This window comes from Zingiber officinale, chromosome 3A (assembly GCF_018446385.1).
Source record: "Zingiber officinale cultivar Zhangliang chromosome 3A, Zo_v1.1, whole genome shotgun sequence".
Lineage (NCBI taxonomy): Eukaryota > Viridiplantae > Streptophyta > Magnoliopsida > Zingiberales > Zingiberaceae > Zingiber > Zingiber officinale.
Window position 1 is genome coordinate 98,305,359 of NC_055990.1, and position 26,308 is coordinate 98,331,666.

A 26,308-nucleotide genomic window follows, 5' to 3' on the forward strand; every position below is an offset into this window, starting at 1 on the left:
ACTAAATTTAGATAGAAAAATACTGGAAACATAAAGATAAACATATCTGCTGAAAATGGTCGAACTTTACATGACACTAATAGACCATTAACTATTTGCTCAAAAATACCCAATGAAGGGCCTTTGGGAACTTGACCTTCAGCATGTACATCTTTTGCAGAAATAAAACGCAAAGCAATAACTATCTCATATGCCCAACTAGAAAGAGATGGGGCTAGAAATGAGCAAGACTTAGCATAGTCTCAATTGATGCTAAGTCTCAATTGATGAGTGCAGTATAAATTAAAAGACAAGAAAGAGAGAATAGGTTACCAAATTTGAGCAAACACCAACAATTTGTTTCTCCAAGAGTGGGCCCAGAATATATAAATACCAACCAAGAAGAGCTCAATACCCAAGAAGATAATAAATAAAAGAATGCGTAGAATGCCTAAATATCAATTATAATCTGATCGGGGAGAGAGTTCAATGCTACGGCCATGAATAAGACATGAAATACCCGAATACCGATTATAATCCAACCAAAGAGAGGAGCTCGATTCCACGACCATGAAGATGATAAGCAAAAGAAATGAGCAAGACTTAGCATAGTCTCAATTGATGAGTGCAGTATAAATTAAAAGACAAGTAAGAAAGAGAGAATAGGTTACCAAATTTGAGCAAACACCAACAATTTGCTTCTCCAAGAATGGGCCCAGAATATATAAATACCGACCAAGAAGAGCTCAATACCCAAGAAGATAATAAATAAAAGAATGCGTAGAATGCCTAAATATCAATTATAATCTGATCGGGGAGAGAGTTCAATGCTACGGCCATGAATAAGGCATGAAATACCCGAATACCGATTATAATCCAACCGAAGAGAGGAGCTCGATTCCACGACCATGAAGATGATAAGCAAAAGAATTCCAAGAATATGTGAATATGGATTATAATTCAGCAGGGAAGAGGAGCTTGTGAAAACAAGAGAAGCCCACATTACACAAGCATATGGCTAAAAGCAAAGCCCAATGAACAAAACATTGAATATCATAGCCACTAGTGAAAAGCTAGAAATCGTGATCATAATAAGAATAGCGAGAATAATAAGCTTGTCATATATATATATATATATATATATATATATATATATATAGAACCTCATGAATATTATCAATGAAGCTAACTAATGATATTTTTACTGATTACTACCTCGAAGTCTAAATAGACTCAATCTACAAGTAAGCAAACATCAAATCATGTTAATAAATAAAAGTAAAAGACCCCTAGAGTAAGAAAAATTTCTGACATAGTTCCATCATAATTTGATTGTAACTTGATTGAACTACAACACAAAAGTGTACAAAATATGAATATAGTAGAATTCTCAAAAATACATGAACATTCTCGAACAAATAAAGAAGATACTAGATATGGAACTTGTGAAAACAAGAGAAGCCTACATTACACAAGCATATGGCTAAAAGCAAAGCCTTAAGAACAAAACATTGAAACTCATAGCTAATAGTGAAAAAAGTTAGAAATGAAGAACATAATAAGAATAACAAGAATACCAGAAGTCCAACACAGTTCTGACCGAGGAAGAGGAGTTTGATCCTTGGTTGGGAAGATGATAAGCAAAAAGCGTGGAATACCAGAAGTCCAATATAATGTGATTGGAGAGAGGAGCTGAATACCACGATCATGGGACAAGTAAAAATATTAAGAAGACCAAAACTCCGATCCATCCTAATTGAGAAGAGGTCAATCCCGAGGTCTGGAGGATAATAATAACCAGAAAGACAAGAATACCAGAAGACCAATAACGACCAAATATTCGGATAACAATTGATTGACATGATGTTGAAAATGTATCATACATCATTAGGATATCTAGAACACCTACATCACAAATGCTGACAAATTTAAGCAACAAAAGATTTAATTGGTTAGCAGGAACATATACAAACAAGTGCATAAGAATTTTCTTTCTATAAGCTTCAACACAACATAAGTAGGACCGAGGCTAAGAGAATCTACTTAATTGTCATCGATTTCACACCATTATTGAAAGCAATGATTATTAATTTAGGAATAGAAATTAATTAACAACATGTGAATGAGAAGAGGACAAACAAAAATATCAACATCAAATAGGAAAGATGTAAAGTTAAAATGCAAAAATACATAAAATTATAGGATTCAATGACCCAAAAATAATGGTAACAATTAGTTTGGTAGATTAAATATCAGCTACTACCTTTGGAGTAAAAAAATCAAAAGGAGGATCTCTTTTCCCATCTTGCCCTAACCAGTGAGAGGAACTAGATCATTGGTCGTGAGGAAAATAATAAAAATGTTAAGAATACCAGAATATCCATTTCATTGGACCGAGATGAAAGGACTCGATCCCACGCTAAGAATAAGAATAAATCATAATACAAGAATATCCATTTCATTTGGACCGGGGAGAAAAATAATAATATCTATATGTACCAGAATTATAATCCAACTGAGAAAGGGAGCTTGATCTCACGACCATTAAGAAGATCCATCCAGACCGATGGGAGGAGCTCATTATATCAGGCGGATAATAACAAGAAAGCCAAGAATACCAGAAGTCCAATATTGTCCCGACTGACGAAAGGAGTTTGATCCCTTGGTCGGGAGGATGATAACTAGAAAACCAGAAATACCAGAAGTCCAATAATATCCCAATACAACATATCAATAGTGTCCTAACTGGAGAGAGGAGCTCAATCCCTATGTCGGGAGGATAATAATGAGAAAGCCAAGAATACCAAAAGTCCAATAATATTCCAACATCCCTTGGTCGGGATGATGATAACCAGAAAACCAAGAATACCAGAAGTCCAATAATGTCCTGACCTGGGAAAAGAGTTTGATCCCTTGGTCAGGAGGATGATAACCAGAAAATCAAGAATACCAGAAGTCCAATAATGTCCCAACCAAGGGAAGGAGTTTGATCCCTTGGTCAGGAGGATGATAACTAGAAAACCAAGAATACCAGAAGTCCAATAATGTCCCGATCGAGGAAATAAGTTTGATCCCTTGGTGTGGAGGATGATAACCAGAAAACCAAGAATACCAGAAGTCCAATAATGTCCCAACCGAGCATATCAATAAGGTATAATATTGAAAATACCAATAAGACTAGGAGACAAGTCACTTCTGAGGATAAAATATCAATAAGTTGAGAAAACCAATCTGCTAGGGATATTTGTGAAAAGAGCCTAGCCCAGGGGCTGTTATAGAATAATACAGCCCGAGGATATGTCGATGATATCAGAAAGCCAAGATCACTAGACAATATTGAGAAGTCTAATAGGATAAGAATTTCAATTCCACCCGGAGATAGTTCGATATCTCAATAGAATTAAGCTATGCACATAAGGGAATTGATCAGTATATATATAAAGAATTATTGAGAAAAGAGCCTAGCCCAGGGGCTGATATAGAATAATATAGCCCGAGGATATGTCGATGATATCAAAAAGCCAAGATCACTAGACAATATTGAGAAGTCTAACAGGATAAGAATTTCAATTTCACCCGGAGATAGTTTGATATCTCAATAGAATTAAGCTATGCACATAAGAAAATTGATCAGTATATATATAAAGAATTACAACCCAAGAGAATAAAGTAAAAAAAATTATATAAGCAAAAAGTGGAACTAATGTTATCACATTAATTCACATCTATCCAATGAAATTTAAAAATTATATCTACAACATGGATCGACTATTCTCTTCATTAGTGACTACCACAATGCTCATACTCTACAAAGAAGTTTGTTAATATCCCTTGGACCTAGAAAAAGAAAAATAATTACCTTTTCAAAAAGCCAATTTCTTAATCCTCTTGTATTCGTCATAACCTGCGGTTTCCATTTAGCAAGTACTGCATTGACCAGAAGAAAATTCAGACAAAATAGGACAATGAATTAGTTAATGATTATTTTAGAGACAAAAAGGAAGTTTGGAAAAAAAAATAGAAAAACAAAGAATAAGAATGACAATGAACTACACAAAACAAAATGTTGTAGTGTGATATGAGCTATACCAATCAAAGTGCAACCATAAAGTTTCAAAGCTGGACTCATACCAGAAGTAACCTCTAAGAAATAAATGACTCTTGCAGATAAATACAAGCTATAATTTCAGCTCCACGCATTTGATCCTAAGTGGATAGTTGATCGACAACCTATTATATAGATTACCTTCTTGCTAGAGTGAGTCTAATATGAGCATTATCAAACATCCCATTTGTAACTAGGGAACACCTTTTATCTAAAAGAATGATTAATAAAGAAGTTTATTAAGTAATAATTATTTCAATTAAGATAAGCCTAGACACCTCTTCTCATGTTGGAACATCAAACAATATGAAGAAAAATTAAAATATATTGAGCAACATTACATTAAAGAGTAGGATGGATACTAAGTGGATAGTTGATCGACAACCTATTATATAGATTACCTTCTTGCTAGAGTGAGTCTAATATGAGCATTATCAAACATCCCATTTGTAACTAGGGAACACCTTTTATCTAAAAGAATGATTAATAAAGAAGTTTATTAAGTAATAATTATTTCATTTAAGCTAAGCCTAGAATTAGTTGTACTATTTTGAAAGATTGCTTTGGCAAAGTTTGAACAACATAGCAATCTTAATTCTAACCTCTTCTCATGTTGGAACATCAAACAATATGAACAAAAATTAAAATATATTGAGCAACATTACATTAAAGAGTAGGATGGATAAAAACACTACCTGTCATTAAGCTTAAAGACTTTTTTCCATTGTACACATGGAGACCTTACCACACTGCATCCCCACACTGTACAATTAAACCGAAGACCTTTAACAACACATGGTTAGTTCACCAAAAACAAAGAAACAAATAGTCTAAATGTAACAAGAGAAATGACAAAAATAAACATTTCAGTACCAAGGCTTTTTCACGAGGTAAGAGTTCATCACCAACTCAAACGAGTATTTTCTCATGGGCTGGGAAGGAAGAGGTGGAAATGGTACTGAAGGATGAAGAGATGATGATACCAATCTCCCACATTGGCATTTGAACATGCTCTCGAAAGCATGCTTAGCTCCGGCAAGTGGAAAGGGTTACAAATATTTTTATATCAGGAACACAAAATGTATAGACCAATTTTAAAATAAATTTTGCCCCGTCTATATATCCAGTAAAATAAATTTTAAAATGTTATTGCTTTATTTTATTGTTTTAGATAATTTGATTTATGTTGCACTAAGTCTCATGATCTAGGATTTTAAATAATTTTATTTTATTGTTTTTATAAGGAACCTTTCCTTTTAATCAGAAATAAAAATTTGATCCTCCATAATTCTTTTTTCCTAGCAACGCATTTATTGAAGCGCCAAACTGTGAAATTTACCAACTGAGGCAAATAGATTATTTCACTCTACTATAACATGACGAAGAAAATTTCACATAAGTAAAAGGAAAGAATGTCTATCGATGATACTAATGCCCAAGGGCATACTTATTATATGCTCAATTAGGTAATCCATTTTTTTTAAGTGCAGTATCATAACAGTTACTCACACTTTCTAAGGTTATCTGACACCTAGATGCAACAAATGGAAGAACTAAGGAGGGATTCATTCTTGCTATACTACTGACCACGATCTATTGGTTTTAGCATCACTTCAACAAACAAAGCCCTTTCCAACTTTCCCAAGAAAAAGTCAGGGGATTTACTTTGGCTTGAGTTACTGAGAAGAAATAATTATAGCTAAATGTTTCTATAAGGCAATCTGATATAACTTTCTTCATTTATATGAATATCATATAGTTTCCCAAGTTGGAGACACTTCTGGAAATTAATTATTAAGTATCGAAGAAATTATTCCAAGGAATAAATCCATCAACCTCCATTTGAACGATGATAATATCTAGAAAATCAAAGAATTTATCAGCAGAATGATAAAATAGAAAATTTAGAAAAATAATACTCAGAAATTAGGATAGCATAGACTATATTGTTCTAGAAGATTTGCCAAGCGCTCAAAGAGCTCTTGCAGGAATATATATGTATCAATAAACAATTGTTGAAAGTAGAACATGATACTATAGACTTCTGCTTGTGAAACTAGTGTGAAATAAACAATTGTTGAAAGTTAATGTGTTTTTTTATGAAGAATGAGTTACCAGCAAAAGAAAGGAAGTTCCAATCAAGGCTTGGTCCAGATCAGAAATGAATTTTACATCAGGTGTCAAGTTGAACAAGAATTGGTTCCCAGATAACCTGTCACAACTGCATTTAGCAATAATAATTTAGCAACATATAAAGCAAACTGCAATGACCAAAATGCCAATAATCTGACTTTATATACACAAGAATCAAAGCCATCAGAACCAAATTCAAAGAAACAAACATACCAAAATCTTGCTCATACCAATTTCATAGGGAGCCCACAAGCTTCCACTAACCAAACCATAACTCATCCATTATTGTAGCAAAAAATTAAATAAAAAATCCTTCAGATACATAACTCAAACTTTGACACACCATAACAGTTGAGCATAGTAGACTGAGTTAAATGCCAGTTAACCAAAATTTTAAAAAAAGTTTCCTCCAGAAAAATTCCAAGCAAGTAGACTGAGTTCAATTTCAAGCAAAAGAAATCTAGTACATATCCCGAAAAATCACATCACATATATCAATAAAATTGTTACCTCCAACAGTTACAAAATCTAAGATACCAACCAAGAAAAGAAAGTTTCCAAAAAATAAAAGGGCTAGTTCAAAAGGCCCGCAGTTAATGATGGAGTTAAAAATTCCCATCACAGCATAAGAACAACTCCATGCATGCATCCACTAGATGATTGCATTCCAAGAGTACCACAATTAGATACTATACTACATCAATATGAGGCACAGAGTTTTCTTCTCTTACAATTCAGCAGCCAAGGAAAACTCAAAAATTTTGCAAAACCAACTCAAGCATACTACAACACCCAAAAAATCAACATGAAAAACCATCTTTGTGCGACATATTAATTCATTACTAAGCTTGCAATTCTAGAATATGAGCATTACAAAAGATACATGGAGTGAATACCATAATACCGTCGAATTTGCTAATCCATCATTTCTCAAATTCTATAGAAAAATATTGAAAGTGACAGGTTCTAGAACACACGATGCACAAGAGCTAGTTGAAACAATACCGATTCTACAAAGTCAATCAAAATTTAGAGCTTCCTATGGAATACGATCCAAAATACAAAAGTAAATCCAAAGAGGAGTACCATCAATTAATAAATTGTTACCTTAAACAATTCTAAAAATCTTAGATTTCAAAAAAGCAAGCTCCCAAATCACAGAAGCTCAGGCAGGAAATTACACCTAAAAGCTCCAATAGCATCATGAAGACAGCTCCATGGTCCACTGGAATCAATACCACAATTTGAAGCCCTAAAAATATCTCTATAGTTAAATCAATGTTGAAAACTAATGTAATTATTTTGCCAAGTACAATAAAAACCATCAAGGATCTTCAATCAACTACCACATAGGGGGTCAAATGATGATTTATTTTGTTGAATAAAATTGATAATTTTGCGATGGGGCATGCTATAAACATCATTTTAGACTATTAAAAGAAACTAAATGAACTATGAGAAACTAGCTAAAACATAAAGCAGTTGAGATTTTGTTGTCGTCAAGATAATTGAGCAACTTCTTTCTCTTATGGTTATAACCCTCTACAAGTCAAGGGTTGTAGTTTTAATTCTTGTCTCGAACTACCAAAGTACTTGACTACCCACATTAGGATGTCGTAGTGAAAGGTTGCCTATGGTTAGCAGAGAATTAGCTCCAATATATATTTTTTTAGTTGATTTTATTAGTATGAAGGGGCGGTTGAGATTTTGTTGTCGTCAAGATAATTGAGCAACTTCTTTCTCTTATGGTTATATAACCCTCTCTACAAGTCAAGGGTTGCAACTTTAATTCTTGTCTTGAATCCTACCAAAGTACTTGACTACCCACATTAGGATGTCGTAGTGAAAAAGGTTGCCTATGGTTAGCAGAAAATTAGCTCCAATATTTTCTTTTTAGTTGATTTATTAGTATGAAGGGGCAATAATAAAGCTATCCGACACCTCATTGGGACCTCACAGCTTCATGCACCGCCTCAGTTATGCCATTAATTTGGTCCCAAATTTGAACAATATGGCTTCAATAATGTATTTCGATACTTTTTTCTTTTTTAATATAAGTGTATATTAATTTAAAAATTATTTTGGTTAATATTTGAAAGGGAGTGGTGCAATGGTAGTAAAGTTGTTGTTGTGTGCCTCTTCTTCCTCGAGACTAGAGATGACAATGGGGTGAGTTTAAACCCGGCCCCATATTAAATCCGCCTCGTTCGGGGCGAGTTTAAAAACCCGGTCAAACAAGTTACGGGGAGTCTAAACCCATTGACCGGGTTTAGAAGCGGGTTCGGGGCAGGTTACGAATTTCAATAAACTCGCCCCGAACCCGTCCCGTTATATATATAATATTTATGGTTTATAATTTATATTATATAATATAAAATACAATAATAATAACTTATTATTGAATTGTATTTTTTTTAAGCTTAGTGGATTGGCGGGTTCAACCCGCTATAGACCCGTCGGGTTTTGAGTGGGGCGGGTTGAAAAATTAGGCGAGACGGGTCCGGGTCCATTTTTTCTGATAGGGTGGGTTTTGGGATTGGCCAAACCCGGCCCAAACCCACCCCGTTGTCATCCCTACCCGAGACCCCACATTGGCCGGAATAATTAAAAATTTTCATATGAATATACTAGAAGCATCCTTGATTATAAGAGCATAATAATTTGTCTAACATGATAATAGGATCCTAAAAATCTAAAGAGAGAGTTCTGAAATCTTGAAGCAATGGGACAACAATTGAATCCATGGATTGTGTGACACATTCAACCACCTCATACTTGTAATGAAATAATTGGTTAGAAAGGAGCTTGACAATTATGTCTAACATATAAGATAATCTTTCAGATTTCACTTGCAAAAAGTTCCAAAGAAAATAACTTGCAAAAACAAAGCATATTAGCAACAGTTCTAAAAATAAAATACATTTAAGTACCATCTGTTAGCTTCCTTACTAATTGAGGCATTCTCAAAAGTTTCTTCTCCATTGATCTCAATGCTTTCCAAATGATTTATGCTTAGGATATTCACAGCCAACTGAGAAAGGATAGGACATTTATCCAAGCTTCTTTTTGTGGTAATTCAATCATCCCTACATAGCCAACCTTTTTAAAAAAAAGGATCCATTGAGGTTACACCTTCGGCTTTCCTCATATAATTTATAAGATTATTCTCAGCAACTACATACTATCCAAAAGAAAATTAACTGTCTTTAGGAGACATTCAAAGATGAAATATTAATTTAGATTAATTATGATAATCTTACAACAGATAACATCTCAAAAAGAACCATCATTAATTATATCATTCTAACTTAATTAAGAATCTTTATATCAGTAAAATTAACTTTTATCAAGCTAGAAAAACAACTAACAGCAGAATATGCCCCATGCTAAGTAGCATTATTAATTTTTGACTGGAATTCTGGTAACTTGGTCTATACAATACTAGATGTGGATGCTCCAACTTCTGAAAGATGGGCATGATGGCATGGCAGAAAAAGAGGTATAACATGTGAATAGATCTTAAAGCACATTTTTTGAAACAACTATTTAGGTTTAGTTTAATTTGCCCTTGTGTAAAAAATAACATAGGTGTATAAAGAATAGCCTGGTACCAACACATACAGTGCCAACTTTGTACTGACCTGGACAACACAGATCCTAGTCTTATGATAATTGGAAAGATGTATAAAGAATAACATAGGTGTATAAAGAGAATAGCCTGGTACCAACACACACAAGATCCTTGAAAAACATTAGGAAAGCAGATATCTATATTAATAGATTTGAAAAAAGGAATGTTTGTTTTTATATAAATGCTTCTGTTTCTCTATTGATAAACATCAACAAGCCACATTTGTGGTCAGCTCTACAGATCTTATTTTTCCATAGAACTCCATGCAATGACATATTATTATTAGTAATATTCAGAAATAGTGCGACTAGAAAAGGATACAATAAAAGTTGATGTTTTGCTAGGAAAAAAATAAAGATAACCAGGTGACAGTTTATTAACAACACAACTATTGCTAAAAGCACATTAAAAAAAATTAATGGAGCAAAACCTTGTATGTTTACTTGGGCAGATGGATGGCTCAATTCAACAGTGAGTGGAGATATATTAGCAACTGCAAAGCATACCTTTTTGAAACTACACTAGTAGATGTCATTTGGGGTAATGGTTAGCATATTAAGAAGTCTAATATTTGCTTTCAATAGGAGGATTCCACATAGCATATACAAACTTCCCAATCAGGTATTGTCACCGTAATAATGTTGTGAAGTTGATCCATCAGCCACTCATTCCATGCCTCTGAAAGGCATTAACATCAGAATGAAGAATACCAGCCATCACTTCAGCAGAAACACACTGCTTTGGTCTCTCTTTTGCACTAGAAAATTCATCAAAGTGTGTTGAAAGGCATTTCTTGCAAAGTTTGAATATAAACTATCTCCTCCATAAAATGATATCCAATTCGGGGTTTGATGCCACGATGCTAAATAGAAAACAGTGATGTCTTTATCAGCAAGGCTTTGAAGGATGACTCTCCTTGGCTACTAAGTATATCATCAAAAGTTACATATGGACATGGGAAAGGTTACTAAGTATATCATGGAAAAATCCATCCTCCATTAGTATTTCAGTCAATACTCTCCCAATAGTTCGTAACAGCTCTTAACTTGGGATTTTGTGAGGTGGGACTTGCAATAAAGTGTTTAAAGCAGATACTACAAGTATTCTAGACTGAGGAAGTTGACTTTTCAAATTTATGAGAAAATGACCTATATGTCTATGTTATATATACATGGATTTCAAGTGAAAAATATATCAAGCACGGGTGTTCAAATTATACCAAGTAAATAATATTCATCAGGATACCATATCAATTTTAGCAAACAATATTTCCAATTACTAACCTGCAATTTCCCCTACAATTTTTAAAAGTAGATGTGAATCACTTCAAGACAAAGCAAGCATAAGCAATACTCTGTATACTTGCAATAAAGTGTTTAAAGCAGATACTCCAAGTATTCTCTAGACTGAGAAAGTTAACTTTTCAAATTTCTGAGAAAATAACCTATATGTATATATTACATATACACAGATTTCAAGTGAAAAAATATATCAGGCACAGATGTTCAAATTATACCAAGTAAATAATATTCATCAGGATACCATATCAATTTTAGCAAACAAAGTTTCCAATTACTAACCTGCAATTTCCCCTACGATTTTTAAAAGTAGATCTGAATGAAATGAGAATATGATCAAGATTTTCTAAGAAATAAATGACAAGATGAGTAATCAAATCAAAAGACAATTTTTGACGCATCAAAAACATCACAATCATAATTCATAGCACAAAAAATGCTCATCAAATAAATTTGTAAAGAGTAGCCATTACTTCCAACGCAAGCCTGTGTTCTCAAAGCCCAAGGAATGGATTTTGGATATTAACTTAATAATTTCTAACTCGCCTGATTCAGCACCTGAAGCCTTGAAAAATCTTCTCGATATTCCAGAGATACCTCAATAATAGCTTTTTGAGCTTGGTGGGAGCTGCATAGATATGCAGTGTAGGTGAGATTCAAATACTGCAGCAGTTAAAGTCATAACATGGGGAAGATATAATATTAAAAACTAACCTAGTGATAAATGTTGTGAATAAAACTGCATTCTAATTCTAAATTTATAGAGTGAAGGAATGAATGTGCATGGTTAAAGCAATGTATTTAAGACAAACAACATAAACAAGATAATAGAAGAATACACTACCATAGCCAAATGCCTAGGAATAGTTTGAGTTGAAAGAACTGAGTAACAACCTAGTAGTACTAAATGATTTGGATCTTTTGAATCCTGAAATTTTGCTCAAAGTGAGGACACACTTGGAAACTAACGACAGCCATCGCTTCAACATTTTTGAAAGATGTCGCAAGCCTAAAGATTTAGAAAACAATGAAAAAATTATCTGAATTGATTGTTTTACAAGTGACAAAACACAACAAATATAAATAGTCTGAATAGAAATTAATGAACTAATAAACTTAAGAACTTCAACTAGTAAGGGTTTACTTTACATTGTACTCTTATCATACTCATGTTCAATGCCAACACTCTCCAAATGGATACTTAATATCACTATTGATCGTGTTTAAGAATTTTAAGAAATAATTTGTACAAAACAATTTCAATGCCACCATCGGGTGGAATGATTTCACACTCCTTGACTATTAATAAAAACTAAATGGTTCCTACTACTTATCAATGGTCAGTTTCAAACCATCAATATCATTGCCATGATTATTCTGACATCGAATAGGGGGTGGGTGTTGGGGTAATTCTCTCACCTTATTATCATTTTTAAAATTTCTCAAAAACTATAAATACACAAAGTATTAAGTTTAGGTGAAGATAAAAAATATTTATTAATATATTGTCATCCGTGTAAAACCGGTGATATGATGATTGCAATAATCTCCACGTGTTTTGCATGTATGCTTTGTCAATAAGTGCCCATCTTGGCCTACAAGAATGCTATAGTAAGTCTCAATAATATTGAGTTTTGTATTCCAAAAAGACAAAGAATACATAAGAGCAAGTACCTTTTTTTCCAAGCATGACTCCAATTTCTATACCTAATTGTGACTTGACAAGAAAATCAACATTTGGAGCAGATTGAAACAATAGTGATTCTACCTAGTCAATCAACATTTGGAGCTTCCAATAGAATACGATCCAAAATACAAATATGTATCCTTAAAACCACATATATCAATTAAATTGTTACCTGAAGTAATTCTAAAAAACTTATATTTCAAAAAACAAGCTCCCAAATCACAAAAGGTCATGCAGGAAATTACTACTAAAAGCTCCAATAGCATCATGAAGACAGCTCCATGTATGCATCCACTGGAATCAATTCCACAACTTCGCCCTAAAAATATCTCTATAGTTAAATCAATGTAGAAAACTAATGTAATTGTTCTACTAGGTAAAGTAAAACCATCAAAGATCTTCAATCATCCACCACAAAGGGGTGATGATTTTTTTTGTTGAATAAAATTGATAATTTTGTTATGGGCATGGTATGTAGAAAATGTTATAAACATCATTTTAGACTACAGATTTCTAAATGAACAATGAGAAACTAGCTAAAACATAAAGGAAGAATAAAAATTTGATCCTGTTTTAAACCCACATATTCCTTATCTCCTCTTATACCCGATGGGTTCAATCATAATTTGTATTCAACAATTCAATTTGTTTATTTTATTAAATTAAAATCCTAAAAAAAAATTAAAAACCTTTATAAAAATCTATACTTATTAACAAAGGCATAATAAAAAATCAATAAAAATGATAAGATACGAAGGAAAAGAGTGAATAATAATAGTAAATTAGAATACTATTAATAAAAATGAAAAACACGAGATGCACAAAGATAAAGAACAATAATATGATAACGTTCAAATACACTCAAACAATAAATAAGAAGTAAAAGGAAAAGAATGACAAAGTGAAAGAGAAGAAGGATGAAAGCCAAAGAATGATCGAGCAATACATATTTTAAGAAAGAAAAAAACGAAAAAGAGTTTAAAAGAAAAGAAAAAAAAGGTGTACAAGTAAAATTGAAATGAAGGCATGTAAAAATAATAGAAAAAATAACTAAAAAAATAAAAATTACTGGTGGAGGAGAAAAAAAGAAGAAAACAAAAGAAAAGAAAGAAAAGGACAAGAAAATCCAAAATAACAAAGGAACACAAATACATGAAAATAAAAGTGAAAAAGAAGATTACAAAGTTGGTGATAGTTCATGAAAATAATAAGAGAAAGGGACCAAGTAAAAAAAACAATTGGTGAAGGAGACATATAAAAAAAAGTAAAGATAAAGCAGAAAAATAGAAAAAAAAACTCAAAGAAGAGTAAAACAAAAAGAAAAAGAAAGAAGTTAAAGGTGACAACAAGTACAAGTCAAAGAAAGAATAGGGAAAAAAGTATGTGAAGCATATAAAATACAGTTAAAAGAATAGGTACAAAAGAGTTAAAAGCATATAGTTTGTCACACAACAAAAATAATGATGTTATAAAATGATAATAAAGACAAATAACAATGCTATAAAGTAAACAAAACAAAAACGGTAGATAATGAAGGAGATGCATGTGACATCATGCAAGCACTAAACCACCAATAAAACTAATGAATAGTTAAAAGATATTAAGTAAAATTCAAAAAGGGAATGAAGTAGAGGGATGAACAGTGAATCATTATTTAGTTTAACAGCAAAGATCTTACATTTTATCTATTGTATATAAATAACTTATGCATGTGGGGTTGTTCTTTTTTGGCAATATACTGATGTAGGTAATATATATGCTTTGGCCAATTAAGAACAAAGTGTAGTGTAACTGAGGTTTCATAAGGTAGGAGGATACTACCACAGCCAGTTTTCTGATTGCTTGTGTGTGTGTGTGTGTGAGAGAGAGAGAGAGAGTTATATGAGTGTGTGCATGTGCAATGGAAGTACCTTCAAGTATGTCAAGATGTGGAGAAAGTACACACACCTATTTAATAAGATGATAAACTAAAAAGGATGGAACTGCTTACAGATTGATAAAATGACAATACTATATAAAATTGGTAAATAAAAGCATAAATTCTCGATGTATGTTTATTTGTGTGTTTTAACTCTCATGTAAAATAGGATACTATATTCATACTCAATGGACTTTGTACAAATGTTTACTTTTTGTAAGTAATAAACATGGCTATTAGGGTGAAGGCAAGGATTACATTAAATTAATGTTTGCTCAATGAACATAAGAACCATGCTTCTTCTCCATGATCATATTTTTATAACATGAACAAATTCTTGGGAATTCACAACTTTTGCAATTCTTCCTAATGTTTGGTGTAACGACGGTTAGCACATTCAATGATTTTTAACTTATGGTTGCATATTAGCTTTACAATTTCATAGGCAATTTCTATTAAAATAGCTTTATCAGCTAAACCATAATCTGTGAACACGTAACTTCTGAAATCTACAAGATACTAAAAGAAAAAAAGTTCCATAATATTAGATGAGAAATTCTATTTTTAATCAAGGTGGAAACTATTTAAGATATTGATTACTTTTAGATAAGAGAGGAGCATAAATGTTCAATTCTTATATTAAAACAAACCCATAAATGTGTGCGCGTTTATGCATGTGTATTGAATTCAACTTGCAAGTAGACTTTAAAAGTAACAATTAATGTTTTCTCTGAAATAAGTAATAAACCATGTTAAAAATTATAGGATCAAGGCAACAATTGCATGAAATAAATTTTGCTACAGCAAAAATAAGAACCATGTTATTCTACAATGGCATCCATGCTTGGAAAGTTTTGCTACATTTCTTACCTAAATGTTCCGGAATTATATCTCCATAATTTACATTATTACCTAAACATATGTTAAGGAATTCACAACTTTGGACAGCTACTACTACCCTCTTTCTAATGTTTTAACAATGGTTGGCACCTTCAATGATTTGAAGCTATGGTTATGTATTAGCTTACAATTTCAGAAGCATCTTCCACAGTAATACGTTTAGAGTTTAGACCCTAATACGTTCAGTGAAGATACTAAATAAACAAAACACTAGATGAAAAAAGTTTCAAAATATGAGATGAAAATTTTCATTTTTAAGCAAGGTGGGAACATTTTAAGATAGCTTGAGGAGTTTTAGTTTAGTTTTTACAATATTTATTATAGCTATTTAAGATATTGTATTAAGAAGTTGTAAACTTGCAGAATGGGTAATAAGTGATTGTGCTTGCTGAATAAATGCATAGTGAGTAATGTTCCTTTGAGCTTGCTTGGCCCAACAAGTGCAAAGGTAGCTCATCTTGAATAAATGTTCTGTGCCACTGTTGTTGCTAAGCCGTATTTGTACATAAATTTATATGAGAGGTCAATACGTGATAATATAACCACTTGGCCAACTCTTTATTAGAAAAAAAATCACTAAAGTACTTGACTACCCACATTAGGATGTCGTAGTGAAAAAGGTTGCCTATGGTTAGCAGAAAATTAGCTCCAATATTTTCTTTTTAGTTGATTTATTAGTATGAAGGGGCAATAATAAAGCTATCCGACACCTCATTGGGACCTCACAGCTTCATGCACCGCCTTAGTTATGCCGTTATTTTGGTCCCAAATTTGAACAATATGGCTTCAATAATGTATTTCGATACTTTTTCCTTTTTTAATATAAGTGTATATTAATTTAAAAATTATTTTGGTTAATATTTGAAAGGGAGTGGTGCAATGGTAGTAAAGTTGTTGTTGTGTGCCTCTTCTTCCTCGAGACTAGAGATGACAATGGGGTGAGTTTAAACCCGGCCCCATATTAAATCCGCCTCGTTCGGGGCGGGTTTAAAAACCCGGTCAAACAAGTTACGGGGAGTCTAAACCCATTGACCGGGTTTAGAAGCGGGTTACGAATTTCAATAAACTCGCCCCGAACCCATCCCGTTATATATATAATATTTATGGTTTATAATTTATATTATATAATATAAAATACAATAATAATAACTTATTATTGAATTGTATTTTTTTTAAGCTTAGTGGATTGGCGGGTTCAACCCGCTATAGACCCGTCGGGTTTTGAGTGGGGCGGGTTGAAAAATTAGGCGGGACGGGTCCGGATCCATTTTTTCTGATAGGGTGGGTTCTGGGATTGGCCAAACCCGGCCCAAACCCACCCCGTTGTCATCCCTACCCGAGACCCCACATTGGCCGGAATAATTAAAATTTTTCATATGAATATACTAGAAGCATCCTTGATTATAAGAGCATAATAATTTGTCTAACATGATAATAGGATCCTAAAAATCTAAAGAGAGAGTTCTGAAATCTGGAAGCAATGGGACAACAATTGAATCCATGGATTGTGTGACACATTCAACCACCTCATACTTGTAATGAAATAACTGATTAGAAAGGAGCTTGACAATTATGTCTAACATATAAGATAATCTTTCAAATTTCACTTGCAAAAAGTTCCAAAGAAAATAACTTGCAAAAACAAAGCAGATTAGCAACGGTTCTAAAAATAAAATACATTTAAGTACCGTCTGTTAGCTTCCTTACTAATTGAGACATTCTCAAAAGTTTCTTCTCCATTGATCTCAATGCTTTCCAAATGATTTATGCTTATGATATTCACAGCCAACTCAGAAAGGATAGGACATTTATCCAAGCTTCTTTTTGTGGTAATTCAATCATCCCTACATAGACAACCTTTTTAAAAAAAAAGGATCCATTGAGGTTACACCTTCGGCTTTCCTCATATAATTTATAAGATTATTCTCAGCAACTATACTATCCAAAAGAAAATTTATTGTCTTTAGGAGACATTCAAAGATGAAATATTAACTTAGATTAATTATGATAATCTTACAACAGATAACATCTCAAAAATAACCATCATTATATCATTCTAGCTTAATTAAGAATCTTTATATCAGTAAAATTAACTTTTATCAAGCTAGAAAAACAACTAACAGCAGAACATGCCCCATGCTAAGTAGCATTATTAATTTTTGACTGGAATTCTGGTAACTCGGTCTATACAATACTAGAGATGTGGATGCTCCAACTTCTAAAAGATGGCATGATGGCATGGCAGAAAAAGAGGTTTGACATGTGAATAGATCTTAAAGCACATTTTTTGACAACTATTAGGTTTAGTTTAATTTGCCCTTGTGTAAAAAATAACATAGGTGTATAAAGAATAGCCTGATACCAACACATACAGTGCCAACTTTGTACTGACCTGGACAACACAGATCCTATTCTTATGATAATTGGAAAGATGTATAAAGAATAACATAGGTGTATAAAGAGAATAGCCTGGTACCAACACACACAAGATCCTTGAAAAACATTAGGAAAGCAGATATCTATATTAATAGATTTGAAAAAAGGAATGTTTGTTTTTATATAAATGCTTCTGTTTCTCTATTGATAAACATCAACAAGCCACATTTGTGGTCAGCTCTACAGATCTTATTTTTCCATAGAACTCCATGCAATGACATATTATTATTAGTAATATTCAGAAATAGTGCGACTAGAAAAGGATACAATAAAAGTTGATGTTTTGCTAGGAAAAAAATAAAGATAACCAGGTGACAGTTTATTAACAACACAACTATTGCTAAAAGCACATTAAAAAAAATTAATGGAGCAAAACCTTGTATGTTTACTTGGGCAGATGGATGGCTCAATTCAACAGTGAGTGGAGATATATTAGCAACTGCAAAGCATACCTTTTTGAAACTACACTAGTAGATGTCATTTGGGGTAATGGTTAGCATATTAAGAAGTCTAATATTTGCTTTCAATAGGAGGATTCCACATAGCATATACAAACTTCCCAATCAGGTATTGTCACCATAACAATGTTGTGAAGTTGATCCATCAGCCACTCATTCCATGCCTCTGAAAGGCATTAACATCAGAATGAAGAATACCAGCCATCACTTCAGCAGAAACACACTGCTTTGGTCTCTCTTTTGCACTAGAAAATTCATCAAAGTGTGTTGAAAGGCATTTCTTGCAAAGTTTGAATACAAATTATCTCCTCCATAAAATGATATCCAATTCGGGGTTTGATGCCATGATGCTAAATAGAAAACAGTGATGTCTTTATCAGCAAGGCTTTGAAGGATGACTCTCCTTGGCTACTAAGTATATCATCAAAAGTTACATATGGACATGGGAAAGGTTACTAAGTATATCATGGAAAAATCCATCCTCCATTAGTATTTCAGTCAATACTCCCCCAATAGTTCGTAACAACTCTTAACTTGGGATTTTGTGAGGTGGGACTTGCAATAAAGTGTTTAAAGCAGATACTGCAAGTATTCTAGACTAAGGAAGTTGACTTTCAAATTTATGAGAAAATGACCTATATGTCTATGCTACATATACATAGATTTCAAGTGAAAAATATATCAAGCACGGGTGTTCAAATTATACCAAGTAAATAATATTCATCAGGATACCATATCAATTTTAGCAAACAATATTTCCAATTACTAACCGGCAATTTCCCCTACAATTTTTAAAAGTAGATGTGAATCACTTCAAGACAAAGCAAGCATAAGCAATACTCTGTATACTTGTAATAAAGTGTTTAAAGCAGATACTCCAAGTATTCTCTAGACTGAGAAAGTTAACTTTTCAAATTTCTGAGAAAATAACCTATATGTATATATTACATATACACAGATTTCAAGTGAAAAAATATATCAGGCACAGATGTTCAAATTATACCAAGTAAATAATATTCATCAGGATACCATATCAATTTTAGCAAACAAAGTTTCCAATTACTAACCTGCAATTTCCCCTACGATTTTTAAAAGTAGATCTGAATGAAATGAGAATATGATCAAGATTTTCTAAGAAATAAATGACAAGATGAGTAATCAAATCAAAAGACAATTTTTGACGCATCAAAAACATCACAATCATAATTCATAGCACAAAAAATGCTCATCAAATAAATTTGTAAAGAGTAGCCATTACTTCCAACGCAAGCCTGTGTTCTCAAAGCCCAAGGAATGGATTTTGGATATTAACTTAATAATTTCTAACTCGCCTGATTCAGCACCTGAAGCCTTGAAAAATCTTCTCGATATTCCAGAGATACCTCAATAATAGCTTTTTGAGCTTGGTGGGAGCTGCATAGATATGCAGTGTAGGTGAGATTCAAATACTGCAGCAGTTAAAGTCATAACATGGGGAAGATATAATATTAAAAACTAACCTAGTGATAAATGTTGTGAATAAAACTGCATTCTAATTCTAAATTTATAGAGTGAAGGAATGAATGTGCATGGTTAAAGCAATGTATTTAAGACAAACAACATAAACAAGATAATAGAAGAATACACTACCACAGCCAAATGCCTAGGAATAGTTTGAGTTGAAAGAACTAAGTAACAACCTAGTAGTACTAAATGATTTGGATCTTTTGAATCCGGAAATTTTGCTCAGAGTGAGGACACACTTGGAAACTAACGACAGCCATCGCTTCAACATTTTTGAAAGATGTCGCAAGCCTAAAGATTTAGAAAACAATGAAAAAATTATCTGAATTGATTGTTTTAGAAGTGACAAAACACAACAAATATAAATAGTCTGAATAGAAATTAATGAACTAATAAACTTAAGAACTTCAACTAGTAAGGGTTTACTTTACATTGTACTCTTATCATACTCATGTTCAATGCCAACACTCTCCAAATGGATACTTAATATCACTATTGATCGTGTTTAAGAATTTTAAGAAATAATTTGTACAAAACAATTTCAATGCCACCATCGGGTGGAATGATTTCACACTCCTTGACTATTAATAAAAACTAAATGGTTCCTACTACTTATCAATGGTCAGTTTCAAACCATCAATATCATTGCCATGATTATTCTGACATCGAATAGGGGGTGGGTGTTGGGGTAATTCTCTCACCTTATTATCATTTTTAAAATTTCTCAAAAACTATAAATACACAAAGTATTAAGTTTAGGTGAAGATAAAAAATATTTATTAATATATTGTCATCCGTGTAAAACCGGTGATATGATGATTGCAATAATCTCCACGTGTTTTGCATGTATGCTTTGTCAATAAGTGCCCATCTTGGCCTACAAGAATGCTATAGTAAGTCTCAATAATATTGAGTTTTGTATTCCAAAAAGACAAAGAATACATAAGAGCAAGTACCTTTTTTTCCAAGCATGACTCCAATTTCTATACCTAATTGTGACTTGACAAGAAAATCAACATTTGGAGCAGATTGAAACAATAGTGATTCTACCTAATCAATCAACATTTGGAGCTTCCAATAGAATACGATCCAAAATACAAATATGTATCCTTAAAACCACATATATCAATTAAATTGTTACCTGAAGTAATTCTAAAAAACTTATATTTCAAAAAACAAGCTCCCAAATCACAAAAGGTCATGCAGGAAATTACTACTAAAAGCTCCAATAGCATCATGAAGACAGCTCCATGTATGCATCCACTGGAATCAATTCCACAACTTCGCCCTAAAAATATCTCTATAGTTAAATCAATGTAGAAAACTAATGTAATTGTTCTACTAGGTAAAGTAAAACCATCAAAGATCTTCAATCATCCACCACAAAGGGGTGATGATTTATTTTGTTGAATAAAATTGATAATTTTGTTATGGGCATGGTATGTAGAAAATGTTATAAACATCATTTTAGACTAAAGATTTCTAAATGAACAATGAGAAACTAGCTAAAACATAAAGGAAGAATAAAAAATTGATCCCATTTTAAACCCACATATTCCTTATCTCCTCTTATACCCGATGGGTTCAATCATAATTTGTATTCAACAATTCAATTTGTTTATTTTATTAAATTAAAATCCTAAAAAAAAATTAAAAACCTTTATAAAAATTTATACTTATTAACAAAGGCATAATAAAAAATCAATAAAAATGATAAGATACGAAGGAAAAGAGTGAATAATAATAGTAAATTAGAATACTATTAATAAAAATGAAAAACACGAGATGCACAAAGATAAAGAACAATAATATGATAACGTTCAAATACACTCAAACAATAAATAAGAAGTAAAAGGAAAAGAATGACAAAGTGAAAGAGAAGAAGGATGAAAGCCAAAGAATGATCGAGCAATACATATTTTAAGAAAGAAAAACAACGGAAAAGAGTTTAAAAGAAAAGAAAAAAAAGGTGTACAAGTAAAATTGAAATGAAGGCATGTAAAAATAATAGAAAAAATAACTAAAAAAATAAAAATTACTGGTAGAGGAGAAAAAAAGAAGAAAACAAAAGAAAAGAAAGAAAAGGACAAGAAAATCCAAAATAACAAAGGAACACAAATACATGAAAATAAAAGTGAAAAAGAAGATTACAAAATTGGTGATAGTTCATGAAAATAATAAGAGAAAGGGACCAAGTAAAAAAAACAATTGGTGAAGGAGACATATAAAAAAAAGTAAAGATAAAGCAGAAAAATAGAAAAAAAAACTCAAAGAAGAGTAAAACAAAAAGAAAAAGAAAGAAGTTAAAGGTGAAAACAAGTACAAGTCAAAGAAAGAATAGGGAAAAAAAGTATGTGAAACATTTAAAATACAGTTAAAAGAATAGGTACAAAAGAGTTAAAAGCATATAGTTTGTCACACAACAAAAATAATGATGTTATAAAATGATAATAAAGACAAATAACAATGCAATAAAGTAAACAAAACAAAAACGGTAGATAATGAAGGAGATGCATGTGACATCATGCAAGCACTAAACCACCAATAAAACTAATGAATAGTTAAAAGATATTAAGTAAAATTCAAAAAGGGAATGAAGTAGAGGGATGAACAGTGAATCATTATTTAGTTTAACAGCAAAGATCTTACATTTTATCTATTGTATATAAATAACTTATGCATGTGGGGTTGTTCTTTTTTGGCAATATACTGATGTAGGTAATATATATGCTTTGGCCAATTAAGAACAAAGTGTAGTGTAACTGAGGTTTCATAAGGTAGGAGGATACTACCACAGCCAGTTTTCTGATTGCTTGTGTGTGTGTGTGTGTGAGAGAGAGAGAGAGAGTTATATGAGTGTGTGCATGTGCAATGGAAGTACCTTCAAGTATGTCAAGATGTGGAGAAAGTACACACACCTATTTAATAAGATGATAAACTAAAAAGGATGGAACTGCTTACAGATTGATAAAATGACAATACTATATAAAATTGGTAAATAAAAGCATAAATGCTCGATGTATGTTTATTTGTGTGTTTTAACTCTCATGTAAAATAGGATACTATATTCATACTCAATGGACTTTGTACAAATGTTTACTTTTTGTAAGTAATAAACATGGCTATTAGGGTGAAGGCAAGGATTACATTAAATTAATGTTTGCTCAATGAACATAAGAACCATGCTTCTTCTCCATGATCATATTTTTATAACATGAACAAATTCTTGGGAATTCACAACTTTTGCAATTCTTCCTAATGTTTGGTGTAACGACGGTTAGCACATTCAATGATTTTTAACTTATGGTTGCATATTAGCTTTACAATTTCATAGGCAATTTCTATTAAAATAGCTTTATCAGCTAAACCATAATCTGTGAACACGTAACTTCTGAAATCTACAAGATACTAAAAGAAAAAAAGTTCCATAATATTAGATGAGAAATTCTATTTTTAATCAAGGTGGAAACTATTTAAGATATTGATTACTTTTAGATAAGAGAGGAGCATAAATGTTCAATTCTTATATTAAAACAAACCCATAAATGTGTGCGCGTTTATGCATGTGTATTGAATTCAACTTACAAGTAGACTTTAAAAGTAACAATTAATGTTTTCTCTGAAATAAGTAATAAACCATGTTAAAAATTATAGGATCAAGGCAACAATTGCATGAAATAAATTTTGCTACAGCAAAAATAAGAACCATGTTATTCTACAATGGCATCCATGCTTGGAAAGTTTTGCTACATTTCTTACCTAAATGTTCCGGAATTATATCTCCATAATTTACATTATTACCTAAACATATGTTAAGGAATTCACAACTTTGGACAGCTACTACTACCCTCTTTCTAATGTTTTAACAATGGTTGGCACCTTCAATGATTTGAAGCTATGGTTATGTATTAGCTTACAATTTCAGAAGCATCTTCCACAGTAATACGTTTAGAGTTTAGACCCTAATACGTTCAGTGAAGATACTAAATAAACAAAACACTAGATGAAAAAAGTTTCAAAATATGAGATGAAAATTTTCATTTTTAAGCAAGGTGGGAACATTTTAAGATAGCTTGAGGAGTTTTAGTTTAGTTTTTACAATATTTATTATAGCTATTTAAGATATTGTATTAAGAAGTTGTAAACTTGCAGAATGGGTAATAAGTGATTGTGCTTGCTGAATAAATGCATAGTGAGTAATGTTCCTTTGAGCTTGCTTGGCCCAACAAGTGCAAAGGTAGCTCATCTTGAATAAATGTTCTGTGCCACTGTTGTTGCTAAGCCGTATTTGTACATAAATTTATATGAGAGGTCAATACGTGATAATATAACCACTTGGCCAACTCTTTATTAGAAAAAAAAAATCACTTAGCCAATTGATTAAAGGATCATGCAAGGAACATTTGAATCAAAGCCTCGAGGTGAGATGCCTAAGGCAAAAAAGTACTCAACCAAAAGAACAAATAGTATGACAAAAATTGATGGCCAAATCTAAAATAGTATATAGTCTAGGTGTTGAATATTTGGATTGAACTTAACTATTACCAACCACTTAAGTGAATGTTGGAATGATCTAGACTAAAAGTATGGTTAACTTCACAACTTACACAAATTAAAACCACCATTGTTATCACAAATAAAAATGCTAGTGCACTTGCTACTCAATTTGAAACACCATACAACTGTTTAAATAATAGAAGTCCATTAATAAAATCCAAGAGTAAAAATGATTAGTTGTAAAGCCAAACTCAATTACTAAAGTGTAAAAATAGCAACCTACACTACTTATCAATTATACGATAAGCACAACCATATTTAATCTATCCATTAGAGTTTGTTCAGTTTCTCTGAATGTAAATTTTTTAAAACAAACGTAGTCAAATGCAAGTTTCTGTTAGTAGCAAAAATAACTAATAAAACTAGTTTAGAAAAACAAAAACAACCAAACAAGTTTGTGTTCAAATGATCTCTAACAAAAATGTTAGCCCAAAAGTAAATGATCTAAAAAATAACATGTTCAAGATATTATGATCATATTTGATTTGCATAACATGCATCTTGACACTAGTCATACATAAGAGTTTGGATTTACTTAGAAGATCCTAACAGTTTGGATAGTTTCTTGATGTAGAATCTAGCTCGGTGCTACAGTAAACTGCAAATGGGCAAGTCAGAGTTCTTTACATAATTTTCTGTGAAACTTGGTAGGATAGCACAAAATCAACACCTCCCTCCCGGATCTGTAAATGGATTCAATTTCTTCAACGAATAACAATGATCCAAAAAGATCTCATTGATGGAATCTTAATCCGTGGCAGGTTTAGGGGGAGAAATTATGATTACCAGCTAATTTCTTCGATCAGTGAAACCAATAGAATCATCCATCACGGTTTAAAGAATTCTAGACCACCCTGGTCAATGAAAAACTGAAAACATTCCAATCAGTAAAGTCATATGGGAAAAAAACCACCAGCCAGATTAAATTTACGATAGCTGATATCTCTCACCGGACAAGAAATATCGTGGTCTGGAATGGGGACACATGAAAAACTGAAAACATTCCAATCAGTAAAGTCATATGGGAAAAAAACCACCAGCCAGATTAAATTTACGATAGCTGATATCTCTCACCGGACAAGAAATATCGTGGTCTGGAATGGGGACACAACTCAGAACAAAAGATCTTGTGACGAAGATGAACGGAGATTATCCATCGCCAGAGAGGAGAGGAGACTTACAAGTTGCCCGCGCTGCAAGGGGAGAAAACAGATCGACCATTCGCGAGAGGAGGCGATCGCGTGACGTTCGGGAGCTCCAGAGAGGGCCGCTCGGGAGGAGAGCGACACGGGAGAGAACGGTTTAGGGTTTAGAGAAGGGCATCAGGATGATTCAACGGCTACAATTATTATGGGTCGTAACAGGATGACTCAACGGCTAGGGCGTAACGGCTAGACGATTCTTATAGCTCGTATGACTAACGGCTACAATTCTTAAACTCGATTTAATCATCTAATAACTTTAATGCCTAAATTCAACAGAGTTTAATTTTATCCGGATATTTTTATATAAACACTATTTTTTTAGATAAAAATTATCTCGAAATTTATAATAAAAATATTTTTTTTAACACACAGTTATTATGAATATATACCATATAAGAAAATAGATATAAGTTATATTCGACCCTCATAGGTTGGGGTTGAATCAGTCCCCGCATGAACAATAAGTAAGTCAACAAATTATTTAACCGTTAATTCAAT

General features: G+C 32.3%; 1 protein-coding gene and 2 long non-coding RNA genes across 9 annotated transcripts in view; all 3 read right to left on the reverse strand.

Moving 5' to 3' along the window:
• LOC122052108 overlaps nucleotides 1-7,221 on the reverse strand; it is a 106,598-nt gene extending 99,377 nt beyond the window's left edge. For 5 of the 6 annotated variants that reach the window (XM_042613520.1, XM_042613516.1, XM_042613515.1 and 2 more), the window contains exons 1-3: nucleotides 4,958-6,189; nucleotides 4,780-4,846; nucleotides 3,839-3,906 (exon numbers count right to left, since the gene is read on the reverse strand). In XM_042613520.1, coding sequence (XP_042469454.1) covers nucleotides 3,839-3,906; nucleotides 4,780-4,786 — 75 coding nt within the window. In that variant the 5' untranslated portion in view covers nucleotides 4,787-4,846; nucleotides 4,958-6,189. The other variant, XM_042613517.1, reaches the window with a different exon arrangement.
• A 4,214-nt stretch (nucleotides 7,222-11,435) lies between these two features.
• Nucleotides 11,436-13,255, reverse strand: LOC122053904. Its single transcript, XR_006132438.1, has 3 exons — nucleotides 13,079-13,255; nucleotides 12,041-12,155; nucleotides 11,436-11,774 (listed from the first exon to the last, which is right to left on the reverse strand). It is a non-coding gene; the product is annotated as an uncharacterized LOC122053904 (long non-coding RNA).
• Nucleotides 13,256-20,224: 6,969 nt separating this feature from the next.
• LOC122053905 lies at nucleotides 20,225-25,905 on the reverse strand. Of its 2 annotated transcripts, XR_006132439.1 has the most exons (7): nucleotides 25,787-25,905; nucleotides 25,680-25,699; nucleotides 25,556-25,598; nucleotides 25,392-25,474; nucleotides 25,233-25,288; nucleotides 21,263-21,336; nucleotides 20,283-20,339 (listed from the first exon to the last, which is right to left on the reverse strand). It is a non-coding gene; the product is annotated as an uncharacterized LOC122053905 (long non-coding RNA). The 2 variants fall into 2 exon arrangements; XR_006132440.1 differs by lacking the exon at nucleotides 21,263-21,336 and having other exon boundaries at nucleotides 20,225-20,339.
• Between the last annotated feature and the right edge of the window lie 403 nt (nucleotides 25,906-26,308).